Below are 21778 nucleotides of genomic sequence, written 5' to 3'. Positions count from 1 at the left end.
GAGCCAGCTGAGGTGGTTCGGGCATCTGGTGAGGATGCCTCCTGGACACCTCCCTGGTGAGGTTTTCTGGGCACGTCCAACCGGGAGGAGGCCCAGAGGAAGACCCAGGACACGCTGGAGGGACTATGTTTCTCGGCTGGCCTGGGAACGCCTTGGGATTCCCCTGGAGGAGCTGAACCAAGTGGCTGTGGAGAGGGAAGTCTGGGTCTCCCTGCTTAGGCTGCTACCTGCGCGACCCGACCCCGGATAAGCGGAAGAAGATGGATGGATGGCCACCACGACCAACTTAAGTGACAAAACACAAAATTGGCTAAAACTCAAGTCAGTTTCACAGTTATAGAGCTCAAATTTGGTGTGGTAGTAACTGAGCCTCATCCCCAACTTACACTTTAAAAGCTGACTGATTGCGCCTCTAACCCTCTAACTACTGCAGTCAACTATGTCTGTTAGCTAAATATCTCATGAACCACTGGACAGATTTTCACGAAACTTCCTATGAACGTTATCATCGGATGTACACCTTCGACTCACTAACTTTTGGAGTTAACCCGATTCAAGATGGCCGCTGATCTTTAAAAACACTCAGTCAGTTTTACAGATATTCAGCTAAAATTCGGTGTGGTAGTAGCAGAGCATCATCGTCAACAGATACTCTAAGCACTCCACTTTGCTCAGCATCCATGCTGAAAACTTTGGCATTAACTGTTATCGACAACCTTGTATGTCTTTTAGCAAAAACAGCCTTATCATCACTTTAATTTGCAACGATAGACATGTTTTATTTTACCACTGACTTCTTACACTTGGTCTATTTTGATGTCTGAACGCAGTCCAGCTGATGGAAATTTACCCACAACAAAAAAAAAAAGTCTTAATCTGCAGCTAAATATAGCCTGGATAAATCCTCTTTTTATTCCCGTTTGAATAACGTTTACTAAAAAACAACACTTTCACCGTGGGAGGCTAAACAGCACAAATAAAGATAAAAAAAAGAGTAGGACTGAATAGGCTGACTGCCATAAATGTGGTGAAGAAACCAGAAAGGATTCGATCTTCGAGAAAATAAAAATAGATATATTCGGACTAATTGCCTAAAATACAGCGGGGACTTTTGCCTGATCCAAGCCAGTTTTGCATGATTACCTGTGCTCACGAAAATGACACAGCAGTTTTCCTTTTATACAGTTCAGCTCCTCAAAGCACGAGCCTGATTGGATGACGGCAGGGGGATTCAAAGATGGAGCGTTCTTAGTCCTGGGAAGCGTCGCCATGTGGGAAATCAGCCCGGTGGCAGCTCCTGTAATTAGTTCTGCTTGTTAGAAAAAATTAAGGGGTTACTAATTAGCAAGTGGGTGGCTTTTTGACTTGTGCATCCCCCCCCCTCTTCTTTCCTTAAAGATCATCATTATTGCATTGAAGCTGCTCAGTCGTGCCGCTCGGCAGTTCAGCTGCAGCGCGACGATCGAGGCGGACGGATCTCGAAGGGGCGTTCTGACAGACAGGCCGGCCGCCGAGAGCACGTGCAGGACTGCGGTTCTGAAACTCGCCTCGTACGTCAGGGAAAGGGAAAGTTTTCCGTAATCTGACACTTTCAGATTAACTGTAACGTTGCCTTTTTTTGCTGCTGAGGCCACATGAAACATTTCACAAAGGAGATTAAAAGGAACTGTTGCACATTTTCACGTCACGCAGAACGGGTTTTGATTCCACGACGAAGCTTTTTGTTGGAAACCCACACTTCTGCAATGAGCTGCTCACACTCTTCGAGAGTTTTTGCTCGAAGCTGACACTTTGCTTTGACAAGAGTCTCCCTTTTCTTTCGTAATAATTAACCTGAAAGCAGCAAGCTCACTTTAGTACGAAGACCTGTCGGTGAAGTGAAACAGATCGGTTCAAAAGTAAGAAAAAAAAAAGGCACCAAACAGATCCATAAAATGAGCTCGGTGCTGTCGAATCACGATGTTGATATGAAGGTGGGTGAGAACCTTCTCCTTTTTCGATCGGAGCATTTATTTCCACACAGCCGACACTTCTCCATCAAGTTCTCTTCTGTCCGCCGACTCTGAAGCTGCTGTAAACCAACAGACGGCTTTAAATGAATTAAACTCTTAACACCACTCATAGAGAAGAAGCAGACATTATCTGTAAACTGTAATAAAACCAGCGCTCCCCGGAGGAACTCGCTGTCTTCAACACCAAAGCTTTACACAAAGATGTTGACTAGCGTAGTTATTGCAATACTCTGAGAAGAAACTGCAGAAATGATCTGGATGTGTCCGTTTGGTTTGTGGACTGGGGCTCTAAAATTTGAAGAAACTATTCAAATCTTGTGAACGGGGGGTGTTCTGTGGAAAAGTTATGAACAATCAATATCTTACCACTCTTAGATGGCTTTTTAAAAGACCTCAGTTTGGAGAAAAATAGTTTAATTCTGACCAGTTTGTTTTATAAACCTTTACAATCCCATCAGTTTTGCATTGCATGGTCATTTAAAGCAGTGATTCCCAAAGTTGGGGTCGGGACCCCAGTGTGGGTCATCCAACACCAAATAGGGGTCTTTATAATCTCCAGATATCAACATACAATTAAAAGCCTAATTTTTATGATATGTTTGCACCATAATTGTGACAGAGAATTGAAATACAAATCATGAATTGATTTTAAAAAATAGCATAATGGATGTTCAGACTGTTTGTGTTGTCATTATGCTCTTATTTAATAGAGTCATTACCATTTTTTGGATATTTAAACAGCCTACAGATGGGGTCACACCTTTGTCACTGTTAATTTATGGGTCAAAAGCTGAGAAGTTTGGGAAGAACTGATTTAAAGGATCTTTCCACTGAAACTGTGTCGGTCCACGATAAGATTTAACTGCTAATAACGATCCCCAGAACACTCATTAAACAAAAAAATCTAACTTTCCCTTTAAATTTGGTTCTTGTTAGATTATATTTGACCAGCGTAACCTTATTCCATCAACTACTGCACCTTTTTATTCCTGTTTCTGCTGAAGTGGTTGGGGAAAAGAAATTAATGCAAAACAATTTAAATAGCAGATCCTGTCTAAGGAAGGACTTTTGGCAAATGGCCATTGCAATTCAACAAAAAAAGCGTTAAACTATCAGCATTATCCCCATTTGTCTGTTTTACAAATCCAATCAGAAATTCCCAACTTTGACCATAAAAAGAACCACAATTTGTAAGAAAAATACATTTTACTACTTTAAATTGGAATAAATAAAATAAACATCAACTTTAAAAAATAAACAAATGTATGATTAGAAATTGAAGACCATTTAAGCCTCTTGTTGTCTTTAGTTAAAGACTCTGACACCATTTTCCCCCCTTTTGTATTGTAGCAACTGTCAATCATTTTTTAATTTATTGCATCTGGAGTTTGGTGTGTAATTTAAATGTCTCAACTTTCACTTTTCATGTTGGAGTTGGACTTATTGCTGACTTTTAAAAGCTTAATAATGGAAGAAATTAGCTCAGAAGATGAACGCAGCAGTGACCGTTGCCTTTTCATAAATCTGAAGTGTAACAATAAGCATGCTGGGGATTTAAAGGGAGGTTGATGGATTTAAATTAGATTTACCCAAAAGATTCTGGGGTACAATTTCTATAGAGCTGAGTGACCCAGGTCTATTTCTTCTTGTGTCACTCTGACCCAATCGCACTTCAAACTTTGTGACAAATTATTGCTTTTGGGTAGAAAATGCATTTTAGTTAATTGGATTAAGGATAAACCACCAACTATCACACAATGGTGTGATAGTTGGTCCTCATGAAAGGATTAGTGCAGTTCTGAAGGGTAATGAGAAACATTTCATGGATATGTGGTCTCCTGTGCTTAACTATTTACCTAAAGAGGTCAGAATCCTATAAAGTGGAAGATCTCACCAGGTCTTCACTAAAGAACGCCCTCCTTTTGTATCACTATGCATCTTTCTTTTTCTTTCTTTTATCACCCGGCTAGGTATGATTGTGTTGATGTCAGGCTTTAAATATGCTTGCCCACCATTGAAGCAAGATTTGACATGAATGCGACATTGTACGGCGTTTTTTTTGTTTGTTTGTTGTTTGTTCCTTTTGTTGTTTCTCTTCCTCTTCACATACTCACATAAACTGATAGACAGTACAGTGTACAATTTTCTGTTTGTGACGACAAAAAACTAATAAAAAATGTCTAAAAAAAAACAAATTAGATTTACTGTCAGCGATTACTAATAAAAAAAACATTATTTGACCGTGCAATTTGGTTTGGAGCATTAGGAAAACGCAAATGAGAGACTCCCGGAAATAAACTATTGTTCTGTGGTTTAGTTTGAGACGTGAAAACCTTAAATTCATCGATAATGTTCAGAAATTTCAGCTCTCGTTTCATCAGAGTCCGCAGAGCCCTCTGAAACCACCAGCGATAATTTGTGAGCGTTTCGAGGGGTAAAAACAGAAGCGAACTATTTTTACAAACTGTCACACTGTTAATCAATAATTCTCCATAGTCCAGCATCCCACACACACACACAGATGCAGAGGGACATTTATCCCCCTCAGCTGATCCTCTTCCAAGAAAGATCCTGACGTGACATTACGTAAGAGCTGGGTGGCATTAGAGAACATGCTAATCTCCCCGTGTGATTATTAGTCATAATATTTAACTCAGGCTTAATGAGGAACTCACGGCGTCATTTCTATCTGGCGCGTTCACCTGCTCTCTCCTAAACCTCCTGACGTGCCGTTGAGCCGGATGTTCGGGAGCCAAACAGAATAATCATACCAGAGCCTGCAGGGAATTAACCTGAAGATATGAAATGTGGGAAGGGGGTTATGGGTTGAAACGCTCCGCGGAAAATCTCGGGATTAGCTCAACTTCTGCTTAATTTTTTGAAGCAAATGATTTATTTTAGCCCTCTCGTTTCTGTAATTAACCTGCGGAGGCAAGGCTGATGCACGGTAAATTATGAGTCGTTGAACGGAAGCAGTGATATGAAGTGGGAACAGACTGTCTCGGCAACTGCAGTGCCGATTTATTTCGTAAAATGGATCTAACACGGAAAAGTTTTCTCTTTCCGGTCACAGCGAGTTTAATCTAAAAGTTTGAATTTGAGGCTTAATTAACAAAGGAGGCTACAAACAGTTTATTTCCAATGCTTTCGCCGTCAGAAGTTTTCACCGGATAAACCGGAGTCGGCGACATGCTCAGTTTTCGTCGGATAAACTGGAGTTTTGTCGCCGTTCTTTTGGCTGCTCCCATCTTCAGGGGGTCGCCGCAGCAAGCGAACCTCGTATGAAAGCCGTGGCAATTGTTCTACATTGGATTTCTTTCCTGATGCACCCTGGGCTCAAACCTGCAGCCTCAGGATTACCAGACCACCAAGTTACCGCGGCTCGGATAAACTTTCACCAGATGAATCAGAGTCCAAATCGGATGTTTTCATCGGATGCACTGGGTGCTGCAACCAGCTCAGAAGTTTTCATTTGATAAACTGGAGGTAATCACGCCATCAGCAGTTTTTTCCGGATGAACCGGAGTTCATTGTCATTCTTTTGGCTGCTCCCATCCTCAGGGGGTCGCTGCAGCGAGTGAATCGAACATGAAAGCCGTTGAAGTGTCTTCAAAGTGGTGGACGTTCTTCTGGGTCTTCAGCGGCGAAGTGAATGATCACAGAAAGGACTTTACAGACATAAGTTATTCTTGAACAGTGAGAGTTCATTCAAAATAACAGAGTCTGTGCCGAATCGAGAATTCTGGCCCAATCAGTGAAATCCCCCGTTTCTCTGGGGGCTGCTTCTTTTTATAAACATTTACCACACCCAGTTGTATAAAACACACACGTCCCACTGAGACGAACTTTAACAGTATGGATTCAAGTACATTCAATTCCCTTTATGGTGATAAGCTGGGATCTTCAGACGTGCAACAGATAACTTTCCATATTCGTCTTCGTACAGTCGCCTTCGACAGCGTGAGCTTAGGAGAACACGATCCACTTCCCAAGAAGGGATTGTAGCTGAAGACGATATCTCATAATGGGAAATGACGGCATAGATGTAGCCCAGTTACCTCACCGTGGCAACTGATCTACTTCGGATGTCCTTCCTGACGCAACCTGGGCTCAAACCTGCAGCCTCAGGATTACCAGACCACGGCACAGACCACCAAGTCACCACGGTTCAGATAAACTTTCAGTCCATTTTGGAAGTTTTCACCAGATAAACCGGAGTCAACCACACTATCATCAGGTTTTACCGGATGAACCGTGGTCATCAACACCCTTATAAAGTTTTCAGGAGTTGAATTGGCGTCCACCTCGGCACTTTTTACAGAATAAACCAAAGTCAACGATCCCATGAAAAGTTGTAGTTGAATAATTCGGGGTCAGCGACACCTTCAGAAGTTCTCACCAGATAAACTGGAGTCAACCACAAGTTTTCACTCGATGAACCAGAGTCAGTAACGCTCAATTCAGTTTTTACTGGAAAAACGGAGTCAACTACGCCACAGGTTTTCACCGGATGGACCAGAGTCCACCTCAGCACTCTTCACAGGACGAACCGGAGCTCTCAGTCTCCTCAGACGTTTCAACCGGATGAAGCAGAGTCAGCAACACCCTCAGAAGTTTTCACCGGATAAACGAGTTAGCGCCCGCACTCTTTTTTTTGTGCTGTTAGCAAAAAGATTTGGTATTCAGCGTGATGCAGAGTTATTTAGCATGCAAATGAATCACTGAGTCGACCAGCTGCAAAGCCGCTCTCTTAAAATTTTCTGCGCTTGCCCTGCATATTTAAATACAAGATCAAACCGGATTAGTGTCTGAATTTTATTCGGCAAATGAGGGGACCTTATCAGCACCTCCACATTCTACACATTCCTCTTTGAAACCGTGTAGGCAGTGAAACAAAGGCCCTGGTATTCTAAGATCCGAACAAAAAGCTCTGTGTTTTGTTCCCTTGCATTTCGAGACGCAGGCCTTGAACGACTGTTGTTTCACACCCTCCCTCCCCTCCTTTTTTTTTTTTTTTTTTTTTAATTGAAGATGAAGTGAGCGTGCTTCAGTCAGGCAGTTGGTGAAAGTCTTTTGTTTCAAAAATAAACTGTTACAGCGTTGTACGTGCCAAAAAAAGGCCTGCTGAGAACGACGGCAGAAAATCGAGCGAGTGTTAAAAAGACAAGAGCCTCTCTTCGGAGCGATGCGACAAAAGTTGACACAAAAAGCTGGCGTGATCTGCTCGTTTTCTTTTCTTCCTCAAAGTTAGACGGAAGGCATGCTGCCTCGCTCGTTTGCGCAGTAAATTTAAAGCAGCGTCAAGAGGCGTGCTTGCTGAAGTTAAGTTAATAACACTTTCGAAAAAAGGCGTCATGTTTAATTAGGAAAATTATAGAGGTCTTACTTGTGGACAGAAGCAGCCTTTTGTCTTCAACTAGATGTAAAATAATCACCTTTTACTGCATTACTCGTTTAACTTTTCATGTCAGCAAAAACGTGAATAACCAGATGTGGTTGCAAAGCATCTTTTTAGCGAAGGCATTGAGTCTTTTGGAGAATTTTCCTACAAGTATACCATTTTTTTTATTATTAATTTGTTTTGGAAATTACTTCAAGTTTAACTGTCATGAATGTAAGTGTTTTTGGGTTTTGGTTTTTTGTTTGTTTCCTATTCATGCTGTTTTGGATTTCATGCCTCGTCACCATTCACCTCCCCAGTATTTTTCCACCCATGCCTGCCACGCCCACCTCACCTGCTCCTCGTTCAGCCCACAGCTGCATCCCATAATCATCTTCCCTCTGTCTTTATAACCGGTCTCTGTTTTGTCACTTATCACTGGGTCGTTCCGTTTTGTCTACTTGTGTCTTGCTCCTTGCCATGCCCTGTCTCTCATTTTTGGATTTTGTCTTTGTTAGTTTTGCTGCCACGTCAGTCCTTTTGTTTTGACTGTTTTCTTTAGTTAATAAATTAGTTTTCATTATCATCCGCTATGAGTCTGCGTTTTGGGTTCACCTCTGTCTCCACGCCTTATAATGGAATGACCCAGTGATAAGTGACTAAACAGAGACCGGTTATAAAGACAGAGGGAAGATGATTATGGGATGCAGCTGTGGGCTGAACGAGGAGCAGGTGAGGTGGGCGTGGCAGGCATGGGTGGAAAAATACTGGGGAGGTGAATGGTGACGAGGCATGAAATCCAAAACAGCATGAATAGGAAACAAACAAAAAACCAAAACCCAAAAACACTTACATTCATGACATTAACAGGTTTAAATGGAACAGATACTTCAGGTCCAAACCTGAACAAGTACTTACCCAGAACCTCTTTAAGGCCAAAATAAACCTTTTTTTCCTGGGATCTTTAGCCTTGTACAAATTGTGCAACTCAGAACTGTTTTATATTTTGCGCTCGATAACCTTCATCTGATCTCTGTTAAAATAAGAAGACACGCCGTCCACCTCAAAATGAGGCTACGGTCACCATCTTTAACTAAAAGTTCCTGGTTTCTTCCATTGACATGTTTTTTTATTGCATTAGACAATTCAGTTTTTCTTCTCATATCTTTTAAGACAGTCACACACACTTGAGGCTTTTTTGTAACTTTTGCTAAAAATGGCTGCTGCTGTAAAACCCCGACTGGTGAAGCGTTGCACACGTTCGTGTCTTAATGGACGTTTTGTTGGGTTATTTTTGACCCATGAAGGAACCCTGAGTGTCAGCTTGTTGTTTTCCTGCCTTGACCAGGCCCCTTCATCTCTGATTACTCAGTTTTTGGAAGCGTGTCCGTGCCACCACGCTTTTTCTCAGTGCACAACCACGAAGCTCTCAGTGCTGCAGAAATGTTCTCGTCGCCCGCCGAAGAACTGCGCCTCGATATTCGTCCAGCAAGTCTAGAAACAATGTTCTCGACCCCGTGGCTCGAGACCGCTGTGCCACTGTGCAGAAGTCTTGAGCCGTCCCTTGTTTATTTCCGTTTTTCCCTTCGAGGAGCCAGACTTTTGTAATCTTTTAAAGTGGTCCTGATTATTATTTCTTTCTCAAAGTTTTGCTTTGTCGCTCATTTTCAGTCCAGTGCCTAATCAATGTGAGAGAAATGTTTTCTCTGACATAAAAGCCTCCAAAACTCAAGAGATGAATCTTCTGTCTACAGATAACAGACTTACAAACAACCAGCTTTGAATTTTAATTTTAGCTGGTAGCTACCTAACGTACTAGCTAAATAGCTAACTAGTATAGTAGTAAAGTTAACAACAGTATTTTAGCACCAACAAGGTAATCTATAAAGAGTTGTTGGCTGAGAACTTGACGTACAGTCGATGATCGACTGCATCTCCGAGGTCTTTGCAGGATGTTTTCTTTCCTCTTTCTAAAAGCCATGACTTCAAGTTCATCCGCTGCAGATAGCTTTTTAGGCCTGACACTTATTTTGTACTCCTTTTCCACTTTCCTACTTTTAAACACAAACTGAACAACATGCTGTATTGGCCAGGTACAAGAATTGGACAGAAAATGAGCGTGGAAAGAAAAAAAAATGAAACTTTGAAAAAGGTCTTTGGAAAGAAGAACTGTATTGATCAAGAGCACTTTAGAAGATTACAAGCAAGTCTGGCTCCTTGGAAGCAAAATATAAAGAAATTAGAGGTGCTTCGAAACCTTCGTGTGGCACCGTATGTCCACAAGAAATTAAATTATGCAGCGACTTACATCAGTCGGGTCGCACCACAGTTCAATACCAAGGCTTGTCTATATTTGAATATTTTTATTTAAATCAAACCTGTATTATCTTAGAGCAGGGGTGTCCAATCCTGGTCCTCTTTGGGCCACCATCCTGCATGTTTTCCTTGTTTCTCTGCTCCAACACATCTGATTCAGTGGTTAAATCACCTCTTCATGTTCTGCAGAAGCCTGTTAATCACCCATTGATTCAAGTCAGGTGTGTTGGAGCAGAGAAACAAGGAAAACCTGCAGGATGGTGGCCCTCAAGGAGACCACTGTCTTAAGCCATAGACATTTCCCACTGCATTAATCCCTTATAAATGTATTGAATCCTAAAAACCTGAATTTAGTTGTTTTACGTGTTCTGAGAAACGCCAGCAATTGAGGTAGGAGTCAATACCCTTGATCTAAATGACCATTTGAAATGTCATTTTTGAACAAATTTCAAGGAAACTACAGCAGACGCAGTCTAATTCTGCTCAGCTTGCAACAACAGGGTGTCACAGCAGTGGGGAGGAATCCGTCCCTCAAGTCTCGCCCATTCACATCACAGTCAGTCATCACCGTTTCTGTGCTGTGCTGTCTTTCTGTGTCCTCTTTTCGTCTCGTCTCTGTGTGTGGCATGCTTCACATGTATGTCTTGTTTTCTCTTTCTCTTCTTCTCTCCCCCCTCCCCTCCTTTTACTTCCTCTTCTCTTTGTGTTGGATGAGAAGGCGAGTCCCGGGGCGCCTGAGGATGATGGCAAGTTGTCGGTAGGTCTTGTCTGATTGACACTTTTGCCGTCTGCTTCTGTGTTTGTCCCCGTTTCTGTGTCGACGTTATTAGCGTCTTTCTCCCACCACACTGTGAACAAGACACGCACGCTGCTATTTCTAACCCTCAGCCTCCTTTTTTGTGCAGAGAGCGGCGCCGTCTGTTTTCTGAAGCCCTTTTTTAGTCGCAGCAAGGAAAAGACAAACATCCAGGATGTGTTTCGATCTTAAGATTGCATAGTTCTTAAAAGCTTCCATGCAGAAACGAAAAGGAAGACGAATAAAACTGAGAAGCAGAAGGTAATTCTTCAGGGCCACCTTTCGCAACCCCCCCCACCGGTCCACATCGTCTCCTTCGCCTCCAGCTCTCACCCATACGGACTTGTGAATTAGTAGCTGACACCTCCGGCGCCTACGCATCACCTGTGAGCATCCAGAGGCGGACACGCTCCCAACAGCTGTCACCTGCGACGACACCTGATTTTTTTTCCCACTGTTCAGCCTCGGCTGCTGATGGGAGGGGAGTGCGGTGACCTTGGAAAGGGCTCTTCTGGGAGAGGCAGCTCAGGTGTCGCGAAATGATCGCGCCCGTCTCAAACGATGAGGCTTCCATTTTTAAGAAGCCGCAGCTCTCCACGATATTTACAGGGCTGCGGGTTCTGCTCGGGGGGTTTAATCGTAAAGAGGATTAACGAGACGTATCACCAAGATCGTAGAGTATTCACTAGCAAATGGTGATGAATGTAATGTAGATGCACAACAGTTAAAGAATACACACCTTTAATGACCTTTCACTATAATGAAAATGAAACGCTGTAAGCTCACAAACAAGAACGAGAAGCTGCTGTAATTCAGACATTTTAAAAGAAGCATTAGATCTGGTTTAGTGTCCAGTTTCAAGGTAAACCACTTTTTTCCCATCATACTGTTTCTGACATTTAAAATACCTTTCAATTAGAGGTAGTTAGTTACTATGATGGCTTCTGGAGTTTTCTCCTTAGAACAAAAAGACAAAGTTTGCTGTTTGAATTATTATTTTTTTCCTGGTAACAAAAGACACTGATGGTCATGACTCGTCTTATGAGAAGAGCAACGCCCACCTTTCTTTTTTTTAGAAAATGCAGTTTTGAAACCAAAAGAGTTAGCATGTCTATGAATTTAACAACCTGCAGCTTTGCCATAACTTGGTTGAATAACTGGTGAACATCAGCCTGTCAGGCTCCCGAGGTTACTTTACAAAGAACAACAGAAAAGCGCCAATATTTTGAGCAACAGATTTACTTTAAAACTACAACTAAATGTAGTAGCTGGTTTTGTTTTGTTTTTTACTTTTTGCCAGTGTCTCAATGGGGTGCGATTGCTGGAGTTGGCAACTTTAAACTGTGAGAAAAAATAGGCAAATTTTCAGTTGCCGTCTTCCCAAAATCTGGACAAATTGTGAATATTACTGCCTTTATTTGTGTACAGAGCTCCTCCAGTCATGTTCAGGTCATGACCGGGACCTTTCATTGGAGAGTTTTTGATGCAAATGAGAAAAAAAGACGAAGGAAAACAGAAAAATGTCTGAATTTACGTCTTGCAGTACTCCGCCCGGCTGCTTTCTGCTCACCTCGGCAGGCGCCCGCACGTTTATAGTTCAGTCTACTACAGTACACTTTTTAAATGAAAATAGGCAGATTGGGACCTTTTTTTCCCAATAATTATTATTTATTATCAGTGTTGTCTGACCTGGACATTTCAGAAGTTTTGTGTCCCCTGCAGGTGTCAAAATACGCCTCTGGTGCTCGAGAAATACAAAAAAAAAAAACTAAATTGAGAATAGTTTGAGACGCCTGTGATGGTTTTGAGAGAAAATTTGTCTCATATTCCAAACTCTAGTGGCGACTACGAGCCATGAGACCATTTCAAGACACTTTAGTCCCTCCTTTGGAAATCCATTCACCAACTAGTCTCCAGCAGTCAAAGCCCAGCGAGATATTGGCTTTTGGTCTTTATTGTTTATCAATGAGCAATTTTATTAGTAATTTTATTAATATTATAATATTCTAGCAATACCATAACCATTATTATAGCAATATGGGATATTACTTAAGCAGTATGCAGGAGTAGTTGCATTTCTGTCTTTAAAAGAAAGCAGTTAGGTCAAGGGATCCATTTTTGATTTGATATTTTTGCTCAGGTTTATCTTTTAGGTCTCTCAACCCACTTCATGTAGCAACACATGGTGGTAATTTGGGTTTTTTGGGGGCATTTATTGAAACAGAGAACTTGGTAGGGACCATTCCTGACACTTTACCTCTTCTCCCGTAGGCCCGGCCTCGCCTCCAGAGGGGCGGCAGTTCTGCCTCTTTGCACAACAGCTTGATGAGGAACAGCATTTTCCAGCTGATGATTCACACCCTGGACCCTTTGAGTGAAGGTAAGGCGAACGTCTCGGGACTACAGCGCCTGTAAATTCTGTTGTTTTTTTTTCTGGGCACAGTTGTATGCTTTCAGGCTGAGCCGGCCTGGAATGGGTCAACCGTCTTGAAGTTGCCTTAATCTTCTTTCCGTGACTCAGAAACAGACAGGACCAAACTTAGAGACCCTCAGGAAAAGGCAGCTTTTAACTCATGTTAAATCGCACCCACTGTGCTCGTAGCTCTTAGTGCGTTTCCCAAATGAAAATGTATTCGTAATAACTGCATTCATTTCTAGCAAATCCATACGTTTTAGCATTAAAATTAAACTACACCTGATTTATCCCATTTTCAATAACTGTCTCTATGAGTCGGGATGAGCTCTGTGCCGTTTCTTTGCTCAGCTGAGGAGGGAGATCATTTTCTTTTAATCCAAGATGATGGCCTATTAGCTCAGCTGAAGAAAATGTAAAACAGCTGTGTCAGAGCTCAGAGGAGGGATGAAGATGGTAACGTGTCGTCTAATTCTCATCCCACCCTGGGAAGATGAGGGCAAATTACAGAAATTTCCTGTTTACGGGCAGCAGGGGTCTGAGACAAATTTGTCCTTGGAGTGTCCCAAATTAGATTTTGAGTTACTCACTACATGATAAAGTCTAATGTGTTGAGAACCGAAGCTCGTATAATTAATTATTTCACTCCTCTTTTTTCTTTTTTTTTTTTTAGAAATCCTTATTTTTGTCTGTTATGTAACTGATCATCCATAAAAAATTGACATTTTGCAATAATGTCTTGGTACAAACACTCAAAAAACCAAAAAAACATGGGAAAAAATTCCCCAGAATTGTTTTTTTTTTGTTTGTTTTTAAAGATGAAGCAATTATGTTTGTGTCATTTAAAACCAGGGTTGAAAATCATGGGGAATTCATGGAAATTTCTGGGGGAATTACCAAGAATAAATGGGAATAAGTCTGGACTTTTTATGATTGGCCCAAAACATGGATTTTAAACATAGTTGGGATTCTTGATTAAAACAACCAGATTTCATTGCTGCACCACGAGAGGTACTCCGCCCTAAATAATAATAAATTATCACCTGGTTGTGTAGGGACAGGTGGAAATAATAACACGTAAAACAATTTGTCCAAAGTTGTAAATAGTTTTGTGGTGAAATGCAGCTGACTGAAATAAGTTTTTTTATGCAGATAAAATTACATTAAAAGCCAAAAACGATGATCAAATAAGAGTTAAATAGTTTTGTTCCCAGTTGTGTGAATAAAATTTGACACTTTCTTTACATAGATTTAGACATTTCGGTGTTGTTTCTTTTTTTTCTTCTTTTTGTGACATGCAATTTACCAATTTTTGTTTTGTTCTTATGGAGACAAAAAACAGGAAAAAACAAGAGTTGTGTTTGTTAATTATTTCAATTTCCAATGTCAAAACAAAAGATGGATGGATGGATGGATGGATGGATGGATGGATGGATGGATGGATGGATGGATGGATTTAAGGACGTAAAAACTAGAGCACTAGAATGAAATTTTGTCACATTGGTTCTCAACTGAATGGTTAAAAAATCCAATTTAGCCGTTAAAAGGTTAAACTGTGCCGTGCATACCATACAGTTCCAGTTCTAGTCATTTCCCATAAATTTCCATAATTCCCAAGGAAAGTTTCCGGAAATCTCTGCCACTTTCCAACCCTCATGTAACCCAAGTGGGACTGCTCAACTCAACGTGTTGAAGCTGAAATATTTATTCTTAATTGAACTGAGGCTAAGTTGAAATCGTTTGAATTGTATGGAATGATTTTTTTTTTTTTTTTAAACAAGTGCAGCCAGGTTTGTTCCACTTAGTTAAACTTGGAACCAGCTGACTCTTGTTGCATGAACAGGTGCTTCGTGTTACTTGTTAAACAGATACTAACAGATCAAACTGGAAAAAAAAAAAAGAAATCTGTTTGGTGTGGATTGAATGTTTATAGAAAAGCCGTGATTGTCGGTATCGCTCGACGATCATAAAAGCCACATCTACAAAACCCACAAGAGTCAGACTGACCGTTCCTTCTCTCGGCTCGTGTATTTGTCGTAGCAGACGCCCGCCGAGGATTCAGAAGGCGCTTTAGTTTTAACCCCAAAGAGACTTTGCTTTCATGGAAACCTTCAGTGAGTCGGCCCAGAAATGACTAACGTGCAAAGATGGGCGTTCTAAGTAGACATCAATATGCAGATATACACTGAATCAAAATTACTCTGTTCTTCCGTGTATTCGTTCTGACATCACGTTGAATGAAACGTTAAATCCTCGCTACCCGTACCTGCACGATAAAATACATCGTTAGCGCGACACGTACTTCTAATTTACTCTGCTTCAGTGTACAAAACATGAAATATTTAATGCTCAGTCGCTTAAAATACATATCTATTTGTTTTTGTTTGAGTCACTATAAAGAATTCTAATATTAGAGTTTAAATTAAGCGTCTGTGTGTTGATGATTTAATCGTTGAAGCAGGCAAATTCAGCACGAACGCAGAACAAACTGTACCAGATTTGACTGATGGCTCTTTTGGCAAACTAGTGACGAGAAATGAATGCACTGAAACAACAAGTACAGCGTGACATGACGTGAAGCCTGAATAAATTACCGGAGAGAACAAAAGCAACACCTAAAGGCTAATCCCGTTAATCTGAATACATTATTTAGACATTTCAGTGTGGCACTCCGGAAAGATCTGCCGTATAAAATTGATATCAGTTGCATTTCAATTACTGAAGTACTTTGAGAGCAAAATAAAGTGAGCAGATGGCGCAGGGAGATTCCTCGAAAAGTGTGTTGGGCGTATTTTACAGATTTTGTTAATGCCGTCGAGAGTTTTCTTGATTAGCTCGCAGCAGAAAGAGGAAAAAAAAAAAAAAGATGGAGGCTGTGCTGCTTGTCCTCGTCTGCTCCCGGCTGCGGGGAGGCGGCAGGACTTGTTCTATACATTTTTTATGGGCATCTCTCAAAATAAGCTGTTCACGCTGTCAGAGAGGCTGAGGTTGTTCGGCCAGCGTTTGTAAGTGGTTTTCGTCGTCCTGTTAAGACTTTTAGAGCGGGGTTGGTTGGTTGGTTAGCGGTACGGAGTTCGTGTGCGTCTCCGTGTGGGTTTTGGACCCTGACCGCAATACGCCGAGTGTTTTTAAAAACTTTTCTCCCCGTCCAGACTCGAAACGAAAGTGGAGACTTTTAACATTTTTGTTTAGAGTGGATTCATCTCTACAGGAGATGCAGAGCTTTCCAGAAGTAATGACGTAGCCGACCATTTTACGATGTTGAATCGTTTTCACTGTTTTTTCTCACTTTTTCCCCAATCCTGTCACCATAAAACCACGATCATGAGCTGACTGATTAATAACAGAAGCAACATTAAATGATATCAAAGAATAAAACATGTTTGGGAAAGCTAAGAATGTCTTTTCTCTGCATTTCGACGTGTTGTTAATGTAGACTTTGTCTCCACCTAGTGGCGCAGCAGGAGTATTTTAGTGTTTTTATTAGAATGTGTCGACAAAGACAAAATAGAAACTAAAAAAATAAATAAATCATCAACAGGACCTTAAACCATGTCTACGGCACTTCAGACATTTATTTCAATTAACAGTTTTTTCTACATTATTAAAAAGAAACATTTGCTTTCCAAACGTGTTTAACAAAAACGCTAAAATAACCACACTGCACCACTAGGTGGCGACAATGTCCACATTCACAAAGCATCAGAACATTCTTAGCCTGACCAAAGATTATCTCAGAACAAAAGTATCTTGTTTTATTTTTGTTTGTTTTGTAAACTTGAGTGGCGTGTTACCTACTGTTTACAATTTCCTTTTGTTTTTAGACGCCTGTCTTAAGACGGGATGCTTTAATTCTGCAACCGTTTAACGTTGGAACGTCAAACTGCTGGACACCTCATGGGTCAGGGATGATCCCTATTGATTTCAATGTCATGGGGGTCAAAGACTGTTGCGTGAGGGAAGTCGTGCTTTGGATTTCGATTACGATTGCCAACTTTCTGACAGGCGAATTATGCACCGTCAGCTGTTTTTTTTTTTGTTTTACCTCTTCAGCAAATGGTCAAAGTTTGGCGGCAACAGGATTCGAATGAAGCGAGACAGACGCAGAAATCTTAGAAATATCACCTTCTACTGTTGTTGGGGTTTTTGGGGTGCAAAGAATAGGTGGGAATGTGCGAAACGAGCTGCTAAAGCCTCATTTCTGGAAAGTTTTGAACCTCAAAATACACCTTAAACAGGGAGTTTAAAATCTCTATTAAAATATCAGTTTTTCTCAACAAAACCTCGACCTGTGTGCGCAAATGTGTTAGAAAAATCTCCGTTTTTAAAAATAATTGGAGTCTTATAAATAGGATTCTAGCTTTTCTACTATTTTTACTCTCTTCCTCCTGCATGGTCCGATCTGTGCTTTGGCTCACTGCGCTCAATTTTTAAATAAAATTATTCAAAGTTTCTTTTCTTCACATATTTTATGCATTTTGTTTTGGGGTTAATTACTAAAGAAGATGCTAAATTTGAGCTACGTCGACTCAGAAACCTGGGGAAGGACTGTCGGTTCGACATGCAGGACATTTTGTGTCAGAGAAATGTTTATTTACTGCCTTGCATGAAGTTGGATCTGAGGATTGACGCCATTCCTGCATTTATCGCTTTCGAAACGTGAAAAAACAACCAGGATATTATTTTGTTTTCACCAAAAGGTTCGTGTGCTCCGCAGAGTGGTACCAATCCTCCAATCTCACTGTTTTCTACCATTACCAAATTTTTTAATTTATTCTTTTATGTTCAGATTCTTTCAATAATTTACTCTCAACAAAATTGGTTGATTTCCTTTTCACCCCCACCCCACTCCTTTAAAGCACTTCTTTTTAATCAATGGTTCAATGTTCATTTTCACACTTAATGTCACCTGGATTTATCTTGTCTCTGTTTCTGTTTTCTTATTTCTCTTTCTTTAACTGTCCCCTCAGAATTTGCTGATTCTGGTGAGTTACTCCTCTGATTTCTGTGTCGTCCCTCCCCCTCCCTCGCCTTCTCCTCCCCACCCTTCGTATGCTCCAAAGAAATGTGTTTTCATTTCACCAGCTGGGACGCAGCTCTCTAATCTAATGTCTTTTCTTGTGTGTACATCTCCCGAGCACCACTGCGCTGTACGTCAGCTCCGTGTTGTCCATCCCTGCAGACGCTCCCCCCTTTAAATATCTCATTCTGTGGATGCACTCGCCCTGGAAACTCACCCTGTGAATCATTTTTTCTGTATTGTTTTTGCCTCATTGTCCCTACTCCTCTCTCTCCTCTCCGTAAAAAAAAAAAAAAAAAGCAATGGTTCAGATGTTTTGAAGTGGGGTTTTTAGTGGTTGCAAACGGCAACTAGAGCATTCTGAGAACGATCTCGGTTTGGAAAGACAGGACTGACGGGTCGACGGCTAGTCTGAGCGGAGCCGGGACCAAAGCGGGCAGCTGCTGTTTTAAAAACAACTCCAATCTCGTTTTTTGTGAAACTTTTTGATCGTTGTCAGTTTCTCACCACATGGTTGTAGCGCCAAGTGCCCAAGGCTGCACCAGAAGTGCTACAGCTAGCTTCTGCTGTCACTCTCTGCACTTTCAAAACGACAGTTTAATGCAGTGGTTCCCAAAGATTTTCTTCTGGGCCCCCCTATGGATTACAATACAATCCCACGTCAAATCACACGTCATTTATTCAAACATAAACCTAAACTCATATTTTGTTTTTAAACCCTGTCTGTTTCAAAGTTTATTTCACACTTCAGGTTGCAACAAAACAAACTGCAAACCATCTTTACAGTGAAACACTTTTGTGTAACTATTTTTTCTATAGTTCTATACTGTAGAAGAGTATTCTTTGCTGAAATAAATATTTCAAACATATTTCTTTCTTTTTTTTGTAACAATATTCAACTATGCTATCATCAATACATTTGAAAAAAGCCTCTGTGCAAAATGGGGTTAAAAATCTGTCCATTATGCTTAGTCAGGCACTGTTTTTTTTTTTTTTCTTTCATTTATCCATACCACTCCCCCCCGCAATGGCACTGCGCCCCACACTTTGGGAACCACTGGTTTAATGTAAACAACTGTGCAACGTGAAATTCACAGCAACATAAAGGTTTATAAAAAGCATCTGCGTGGTTTTAGAACCACTGCAGTCTTCCTAGTCCTAAAGTTGAAACTGTTTTTATTTAGTTCATGGCTCATCTATATTCATCACCGTTTTTGAGCCAACGCTATTTTAAAACAAAACGTTTACAACAAGCTATAAGTTACCATGTGGCATAAACAGCCTCACTGTAGGATATTTTACATTGGTTTTTTGAGGGTTGAAAAATTAAGATATCCCAGCTGAACGTGTGGATTTGAACCCAAATGCAGGCAGACATGGAGGAGCTCCAATGACGACTAAAGTTTATTTAAAGGAACAAAAACAAATGGCCGACGAGGCCGCAGCAAACTAAATAACAAAGATTTACGAATAACGGCGACACTAGGAGCACGAGGAGGAAGACACGAGGGAACCAGACTGAACAACAACGAGCCAGTGAGCATAGGGAAGCTGAGAAGCGGGTTTTAAAGACGGGGGCTGATGAGGAAGTGGACACAGGTGAGCTGATGAGCAACAAGGAACAGGTGTGGGTGGCTGAGGCAGACTGACATGGAAGCTACCGAGGGAGTGATGGAACAAGGAGGAAAACTAAACATAAAACTAAACACAGGATGAACAAGGAATAAAACAGAATTAAACAGAAACGCAAAACAATGAACCTTATACAAAATAAACTCCAAAAACACTTAAATTCAGGACAGAAAGTGCCTCATGCTGCACATGGATGTGCTACAGTTAGCTGCCGCTGCTGTTATTTGCTCTTCCAACCAACAGAGAATACTAAATAAACAACTACAAACTGAGAATTTGATGCTGGTGTAAAAGTTTATAAGTGAAAGTTTATAAAGCTGCTATGAAACCTTTAAGACCGGAGTTGTTTTAAGATGGCGGCAATCCTTTCTGGTTTTTGCATTTAGCTCCGACTAGCTGTTAGCTCATCAGTCCAGTCAGAATTAAAACGTTATTTTATCAAACTGAGGTTACTAAAAACCAGCTGCCTACAACATGTAAGATATTAATTGTTTTTACAGAACCCCATGTTCGAAAATCCAAACCATCACTCTGAAGTTTTGGCTTTTTTGAGCTGCCGATGTCCGTGACTTTTCCCGTTAGCGATGTCATCGAGTCCGAGGACTCGAGTGGATACGCGTGCCGAGTCATTTCTCCCAACTTGTCAGGTTTGTGCTTCGTTCCTGAACTGATCGGCGCAACTTAAAGGGTCAATAAGAACCTGACAGAGAAATGAATGAAGCTTTTTCTTCACCGTCTGTGGCATTCTCCGCCTTGGATTTCCTGTGTTTACTCAGCATCTGAATGTTGGCCGCCTGCTCTTTAAGAGTTAAGGCAAATGTCTTTTCAGCGGCGTAAGAGACTCTTTTTCCCTTGGAAGGAGCATCGTAATGGGCGGTTTGGTTTCAGGCGCAAAGACCACCATCTTCTCTTCCATTAGCGCGTAGCTACAAACACTCAGGAGCCGCATCAAATATTGAACTGCAGGGAGAGGCTGGCAGGGAAACAGGACAGAGTGGATCTCTCCCTCCGCTGCCTGAGACCGCTCTCGAAACCGCACTCAGAATTCAGGCAGCATTTACGCCTTTCGGCCCGAGCGCCTTCAATAAGATTTATCGCCCGGAGAGCCGAGCTTGCGTCTAAAGCCGGAGTTGACCTCGGCGTGGAGGGGATTGACGGGCAGGCTGAAAACGGAACAGATTATAACTGAGATTATTCGATCGCAGTGTGGATAAAATTAGTTTTTATCCAAATATCTGATAGCCTCTGGTCTCTGTGACGGCCTCGCTGTGTAAACCCGCATCATGGCAGAGCGCGTTCTTCTTCTCCGATCCCTCGCACTGCAGTTTGTGACCTTGGACATCTTTGTTGACGTCGGGTTGTTTTGTTTTTTTATGCCGAGCGCAGGTCACGTAGGAGTCCTCAGTAGGCCGAGCAGAAACCCGCCAAGGTCATCTGTGCAAACAGTGATGCAAGCGTGTTGGCAGACAGATTGTTTACAGGGCGAGCTGGTGGGACCAAAGAGGGCATGACTCATGGCTTTTGATGCAAACAAGCAGCGGGTTAGCTTAAAAATAAAAACAAGAAGATGCCTGAATTTGTTTTTTTTATGTTAACAACCATTTAAAATGGGGGGGGATAAGTGCGTTCACCCTGACGGTATCTGCAGTTCGCCTCATGCTGACTCGGGACCACATTGATCACATGGTTCAATAATGCACTCACTATCACTGACCCCCCTGGGCAATGGAAATGCATTTTCCATTTCTACTAAAATAATGTATTGACGTTTTAGTTTATTTTTTACTTTTCCGTGAACTCTGCTCTTCCGTCGTCCATCACAGTAGCTCACGCAGAGCGTAGCGCCACGCCGCAGCATTGCAGGGAAACACTTTCTGCACGTGATTTTCGGGTTTTTTTATTTTTCTCATCTCAAGTCAAAGTTTAAAGGCTCCGGCATGCTCCGTAGAACGTCAACAAGTCGGGTTGCGAGACATTCGCTTTCTCACACACCTTTCATCGTCCACAAGATGCTCGGATCAGAACTCGCAGGAAGCTCCTCCCTCCTCCTGCGGCATTAGAACCTGTTTCTTCTCACCGGCTCCTCAGCTCTCCTGTCCTCGTACAGATTTCTGCTTCCTTCACCGCAACCAGACGTGTTTATTAAACCAGACTGAGACAGAACACGGCGTTTGCAGATCTGACGGTAAACAATAACGAGCGAACAAAG

The 21778-nt window shown here is 41.6% G+C and overlaps 1 protein-coding gene across 4 annotated transcripts in view; it reads left to right on the top strand.

The window, feature by feature from the left end:
• Positions 1 to 21778, top strand: part of LOC108234864 (sodium/potassium/calcium exchanger 2) — a 65449-nt gene that overhangs the window by 17802 nt on the left and 25869 nt on the right. For 2 of the 4 annotated variants that reach the window (XM_037976633.1, XM_017414435.3), the window contains exons 3-5: positions 10427 to 10465; positions 12776 to 12884; positions 17888 to 17902. In XM_037976633.1, the coding sequence (XP_037832561.1) occupies positions 10427 to 10465; positions 12776 to 12884; positions 17888 to 17902 (163 nt within the window). The remainder of the gene's footprint in view (positions 1 to 10426; positions 10466 to 12775; positions 12885 to 17887; positions 17903 to 21778) is intronic. The other 2 variants (XM_017414440.3, XM_017414436.3) reach the window with 2 other exon arrangements.

Source organism: Kryptolebias marmoratus, linkage group LG7, assembly GCF_001649575.2.
Source record: "Kryptolebias marmoratus isolate JLee-2015 linkage group LG7, ASM164957v2, whole genome shotgun sequence".
In the NCBI taxonomy this organism is placed as follows: Eukaryota; Metazoa; Chordata; class Actinopteri; order Cyprinodontiformes; family Rivulidae; genus Kryptolebias; species Kryptolebias marmoratus.
This window is presented reverse-complemented; position numbering and strand designations above follow the sequence as displayed.